This window comes from Melanerpes formicivorus, unplaced genomic scaffold (assembly GCF_026170545.1).
Source record: "Melanerpes formicivorus ecotype bairdi unplaced genomic scaffold, bMelFor1.0.p_v2 SCAF_88, whole genome shotgun sequence".
Lineage (NCBI taxonomy): Eukaryota > Metazoa > Chordata > Aves > Piciformes > Picidae > Melanerpes > Melanerpes formicivorus.
This window is the reverse complement of record NW_027142440.1, coordinates 1920965-1927248: the sequence shown is the minus strand read 5'-3', so window position 1 is coordinate 1927248 and position 6284 is coordinate 1920965. Positions and strand designations below refer to the sequence as shown.

The window sequence follows — 6284 nt, the reverse complement described above, 5'->3', positions numbered from 1 at the left end:
GCTGGAGCAGGGCTGGGCTCAGCTGCTTAACAGCAAAAGCTTCTCCCCCTCCCCCGAAACCAAACCCAAAACAAACCAAACCAACCCCAACCCAACCCCAAACCAAACCCCAAACCCAACCCCAAACCAACCCAACCCCAAACCAAACCCCAACCCAACCCAACCCAAAACCAACCCCAACCCCAACCCCAAACCAACCCCAACCCCAAACCAAACCCAACCCAAACCCAACCCAAACCCTACCCCAAACCAAACCCCAACCCAACTTGAAACCATCCCCAACCCCAAACCCAACCCCAACCCCAAAAAAAACCCAACCCCAAACTAAACCCAACCCAAACCAACCCCAACCCAAACCCAACCCCAAACCAACCCCAACCCCAATCCAAACCCAACCCCAAACCAAACCCCAACCCAACCCCAACCCCAACCCCAAACCAAACCCAATCCCAAGCCAAACCCAACCCCAACACCAAACCCAACCCCAACACCAAACCCAACCCCAACCAAACCCAACCCCTACCCCAAACCAACCCCAACCTCAACCCCAAACCAACCCCAAACCAACCCCAACCCCAAACCAAACCCAACCCCAAACCCAACCCCAACCCAACCCTAACCCCAACCCCAAACCCAACCCCAACCCCAACCCCAAACCAAACCCAAACCCAACCCCAACCCAATCCCAACCCATCTCGAAACCAACCCCAACCCCAAACCAACCCCAAACCCAACCCCAACCCCAAACCGAACCAAACCCAACCCTAACCCCAACCCCAAACCAACCCCAACCCCAAACCAAACCCAAACCAAACCCAACCCCAACCCATCTCGAAACCAACCCCAACCCCAAACCAACCCCAAACCCAACACCAACCCCAACCAAACCGAACCAAACCCAACCCCAAACCAAACCCCAACCCCAAACCCAAGCCAAACCCAACCCCAACACCAAACCCAACCCCAGCCCAACCCCAAACCAAATCAACACCAACCCCAACCCTAAACCAAACCCAAACCAAAGCCAAAAAGAACCCCAAATCAATCCCAACCCAAACCCAACCCCAACACCAAACCCAACCCCAACCCCAACCCCAACCCAACCCAACCCCAACCCCAACCCAAACCCAACCCCAACCCAACCCCAACCCAACCCCAACCCCAACCCAACCCAAACCCAACCCCAACCCAACCCAACCCCAACCCAACCCCAACCCAACCCCAACCCCAACCCAAACCCAACCCCAACCCAACCCCAACCCCAACCCAAACCCAACCCCAACCCAACCCAACCCCAACCCAACCCCAACCCAACCCCAACCCCAACCCCAACCCCAAACCCACCCCATAAAAAACCCACCCCAAAAACCAACTCCACCAAAAAAAACCCTCAACCCAACCCCAGACCCCCCCCACCCAAACCAACCCAGAGAGGAAGCAAAGCACACGAGCCAGGCAACCACTAAGTGTCTGAATTTATTTGCTCACTGGCCCTGCAGACCTCAGCATCTATTTGAAAGTCATTTCTGGAGAGCAGGAAAGGGCAGAAGCGCTGCAGGGGGTTTTTGCTATCCCAAGCCACCACATCCAGCTGCTAGCAACAGAAAACAAAGAGGCAAATCTAATCTTCCCAACTCCCCCAGACCCCCCAGACCCCTTCCTCAGATCAGCTTCCTGAGCTCTTCGTTTCATAGAAGCATAACCATCACAGAATGGGTTGGGGTTGGAAGGGAGCTTAAAGCTCAGCCAGCTCCAACCCCCCAGCCATGGGCAGGGACACCTCCCACCAGCACAGCTTGCTCAGGGCCTCAGCCAGCCTGGCCTGGAGCACCTCCAGGGAGGAGGACATCCAGAAGCTCCCTGGGCAACCTCAGGTTGCCCAGGGAGCTTCTGGATGTCCTCCTCCCTGGAGATGTTCAGCACCAGAAGGCCTCCCCTTGAACACCTCCAGGCAGGGCACAGCCACAGCCTCCCTGGGCAACCTGTGCCAGGCTCTCCCCAGCCTCACTCTTTTCTTCCTCATCTCCACTCTCAGTCTCTCCTCTCCCACCTCCAAGCCATTGTCTCTCATCCTGGCACTCCCAGCCCTTGTCCAAAGTCCCTCCCCAGCTCTCCTGCAGCCCCTTCAGGTACTGGAAGGCTGCTCTGAGGTCTCCCTGGAGCCTTCTCTTCACCAGGCTGTGAAGAGCTCCCTGCCAGGCACCAGCACCACCCCTTGCCACTCCCTGGCATCTGGTGGGTGCCTCCTTTCTGGGTGGGCACTCTGAGCCAGGCAGGACAGGTGCAGCTGGGGTGGGGGGGAGTCCCTCAGGGTTTCTCCTGCCCCTCCAATTCAGGAGTCTTTTACATTTTGCCCTGGGCTGCAGCTCCCATAAATAACCCTGGGCTGATGTGGAGCCCAGCACTGCCTGCCTGAAAGCCTGAGCTTGCCAAGGAGTGGGAGCATGAATGGAGCTGAGTCTGCAAGGAAATATTCCCTGGGAGCAGCACTCCTCCCTTCCCTTCCCTTCCCTTCCCTTCCCTTCCCTTCCCTTCCCTTCCCTTCCCTTCCCTTCCCTTCCCTTCCCTTCCCTTCCCTTCCCTTCCCTTCCCTTCCCTTCCCTTCCCTTCCCTTCCCTTCCCTTCCTTCCCTTCCCTTCCCTTCCCTTCCCTTCCCTTCCCTTCCCTTCCCTTCCCTTCCCTTCCCTCCCCTTCCCCCTCCCCTTTCTCCTCTCCTCTCCTCTCCTCTCCTCTCCTCTCCTCTCCTCTCCTCTCCTCTCCTCCTCTCCTCTCCTCTCCTCTCCTCTCCTCTCCTCTCCTCTCCTCTCCTCTCCTCCCCTCCCCTCCCCTTCCCTCCCCTCCCCTCTCCTCCCCTCTCCTCTCCTCTCCTCTCCTCTCCTCTCCTCTCCTCTCCTCTCCTCTCCTCTCCTCTCCTCTCCTCTCCTCTCCTCTCCTCTCCTCTCCTCTCCTCTCCTCTCCTCTCTCCTCCCCCTCCCCTCTCCCTCTCCCTCTCCCTCTCCCTCTCCCTCTCCCTCTCCCTCTCCCTCTCCCTCTCCCTCTCCCTCTCCCTCTCCCTCTCCCTCTCCCTCTCCCTCTCCCTCTCCCTCTCCCTCCCCTCCCCAGAGGGGGATGCTAGCTGGGGCCATGCTAGCCAGCTGCAGTCACAGCAAGCCAAGGCAGGGCTGGGGGTGCTGGGACCTGCCCTTCTTAACCAGAGCCTCTCCTACCCTCTCTGCCTCCCTAAATCAAGCCCAGTTAGCAGCCCAGCAGTCTCCACCTGCCAGCAGCAATTGATTGGTTTGATTTGTGCTTTCCTCAGAGGGTCAAATGTTGAGCAGATCAACTACAGAGCAACTAAAGCCCCAGGGGGGGAAGGTGCTGCTGGGGTTAGGTAAAGCCTCAGGAGGGTGCCCAGCACTCAGCAGGAACTCCTCTGGAGCAGCCCAGGGAGCTCAGCCCTGAGCAGCACCAGAGGATGGCTGTGCTCACAGGATGGCTGTGCTCACAGGATGGCTGTCTCCAGACCCTCCCCTGGCTCCCTCCCAGCCTGGCTGCTTTGGAGCTGAGGAGCCCTGCCCCAAGCAGAAGATCTGCTGGGGCTCAGCAGCGTGCTGTGAGGTGCTGCAGGAGCTCCTGGGGAGCCTTCAGGGGGAGAGCAGGGCTGAGCAACAGCTTTGCTTGACAGGAGAGGCAGCAAGGAGCTGAGCAAAGCCCATCTCTGGAGCTGGCTGGGCTTCACCTGCTGCCGCCCCAGCTGCTCTGGCAGAGCCCCACAGCCCTGCTGGCTTGCTGAGGGCTGACTCCAGCCTGGCAGAATGGAGGCTCTACCATCACAGCCCTTGCAGAGGCAGCTTTGGGAGGTTGCTCTCCACCCTGCCCCATTGCTGGGCTACACTTAGCCCACCCAGTGTTGTGCTGCACTTGAGGCAGGATGGAAAGAGAGACTGGCTCTGAGGGCAGCACCTCTGGCCTTGCAGTGCTGCTGGGGCTGGGTCAGGACTGAGCTCCCTGGGGCTGGGTCAGGACTGAGCTCCCTGGGGCAGCAGGAGGACACCAGGGGCCTCCTCTGTGGGGAGGGCTGGAAACCCCACAGCCTGCAGCAGGTGTCCCTGTGGGCTGAGGCTGGTGGCTTGCAGGGGTGGGAGCAGGGAGCTGGGAGCTGGGAGCAGGGAGCTGGGAGGAGCATTGCCTCCATCCTACCCAGCAGGAAGCAAAGCTAAAGCCAAGCGGCAGCAGGGTGGGCAGGGAAGGCACCGACCCTGCTGGGGGGTGAAAGGGGAGCTGGAGCCAGCAGGGCCACATCCATCTGTCACTGCCACATGTCTCCTGGGTCCCCTGGGTGGAACCTGTGGAGGTGGTCGGCGTACCTGGGGAAAGGGCAGAGCCACATCAGCTCCTAGCGAGGCCCAGAGCCCTGTGCAGCTGAGCCACAGCCTCTGAGCCAGCCCCAGGCTGGGAGCTGCTGGGGGTGATGGAGCCAAGGCCTGGGCCCCATCCTGCTCCCCAGGCTCCAGACCTTCCCCTGGGACATGAGGCAGTCCTGGGAAGGGGCCTGGAGAAGGCCTGGCTGGAGGCAGGGTGGTGCCTTGCTCTGGGAAGGCTTCCTCCCCCTCATCCTCAATAGATGAGGGATTCAAAGCCCCAGTTTGCAGAGCAGAGGAGCACCAAGCAGTGCCTCAGAAAGGTCTGCTGCACACCACCAGGCTCTGCCCACCACCCCCAGGCAGAGGGTGCCCCAGGCCCGGGGCCAGGCTGCCCTCACACTCACTTCTTGGCGCAGTAGGCAGCACAGTCTCGCCCCACGCTCTCGCTCCAGGCTGTCCTGTACAGCACCTGCAGAGGAAGAGTGATCAGCCCAGCCCTGCCGAGCTCTGCCCAGCTCTGCCCAGCCCTGCCCAGCTCAGCCCAGCTCAGCCCAGCCCTGCCCAGCCCTGCCCAGCCCTGCCCAGCTCAGCCCAGCCCTGCCCAGCCCTGCCCAGCTCTGCCCAGCCCTGCCCAGTCCTGCCCAGCCCTGCCCAGCCCTGCCCTGCCCAGCCCTGCTCAGCTCAGCTCAGCCCTGCCCAGCCCAGGCCAGCTCAGCCCAGCCCTGCCCAGCCCTGCCCAGCTCAGCCCAGCTCTGCCCAGCTCTGCCCAGCTCAGCCCAGCTCAGCCCAGCCCTGCCCAGCCCTGCCCAGCTCTGCCCAGCTCTGCCCAGCCCTTCCCAGCCCTGCCCAGTTCTGCCCAGCCCTGCCCAGCTCAGCCCAGCTCTGCCCAGCTCTGCCCGGCCCTGCCCAGCCCAGCCCAGCTCAGCCCTACCCAGCTCAGCCCAGCCCTGCCCACCCCCCACAGCAGCCTCTCATCCTTGTGCCACCCAGTCCCTGCCATCTCATGCCGTCCCATGCTATGCAATGCCATGACATGCCATCCTGTGCCACTCTATGCCATCCCATCCCATTCCTATCAGCCCACCATGACATGCCAGCCCAGTCCATCCAACCCCAGCCCACCCCATCCCTGCCATCCCTGCCACCTCATCCCTGCCACCCCATCCCTGCCACCCCTTCCCTGCCATCCCTCCCACCCTATCCCTGCCACCCCATCCCTGCCACCCCATCCCTGCCACCCCATCCTTCCCACCCCATCCCTGCCACCCCACCCCATCCCATCCCTGCCACCACATCCCTGCCACCCCACCCCATCCCTTCCACCCAATCCTATCCCTGCTACCCCATCCTTCCCACCCCATCCCTGTCACCACATCCCATCCCTGCCACCCCATCCCTCCCACCACATCCCTGCCAGCCCAGCTCATCTCATCTCATCTCATCTCATCTCATCTCATCTCATCTCATCTCATCTCATCTCATCTCATCTCATCTCATCTCATCTCATCCCACCCCACCCCATCCCTGCCAGCCTATCACATCCCTGCCAGCCCATCTCATCCCACCCTATCCTATCCCTGCCACCACATCTCTCCCATCCCATCCCATCCCATCCCACCCCATCCCATCCCATCCCATCCCACCCCATCCCTGTGGCCACCAATGCAGCCTCTGCCAAGGGGTTCTGCAGTTGCCTGTGGCTCCTGCTCATCCAGCAGAGCCCTCAGGTGCTGCTCTGGATGAGACCAGCTTTGCAGCCTGGTGTGGCCAAAGTGGAGAACCCCAGGAGCTGTGCCAGGGGTGGCCCTCAGCAAGGGCAGGGTGGGTTGTTGGCTGGGGCAGTGCCAGCCCAGCTGTGCTGGGTTGGGGCAGGGCTTGAGGCTGCAGATGAATGGAGCTGAGGCTTTGGCACAGGCCTGAGGAAGGTCACTGCTGGCCTTG

General features: G+C 61.5%; 1 protein-coding gene and 1 long non-coding RNA gene across 3 annotated transcripts in view; both read right to left on the bottom strand.

The window, feature by feature from the left end:
• Window positions 1-1457: 1457 nt before the first annotated feature.
• Window positions 1458-2005, bottom strand: LOC137454925 (uncharacterized). Its single transcript, XR_010990719.1, has 2 exons — window positions 1924-2005; window positions 1458-1831 (listed from the first exon to the last, which is right to left on the bottom strand). It is a non-coding gene; the product is annotated as an uncharacterized lncRNA (long non-coding RNA).
• A 1068-nt stretch (window positions 2006-3073) lies between these two features.
• The window catches only part of CUX1 (cut like homeobox 1), a 461619-nt gene continuing 458408 nt past the window's right edge, over window positions 3074-6284 (bottom strand). For both annotated transcript variants that reach the window (XM_068165418.1, XM_068165419.1), the window contains exons 22-23: window positions 4748-4812; window positions 3074-4346 (exon numbers count right to left, since the gene is read on the bottom strand). In XM_068165418.1, the coding sequence (XP_068021519.1) occupies window positions 4289-4346; window positions 4748-4812 (123 nt within the window). In that variant the 3' untranslated portion in view covers window positions 3074-4288. The remainder of the gene's footprint in view (window positions 4347-4747; window positions 4813-6284) is intronic.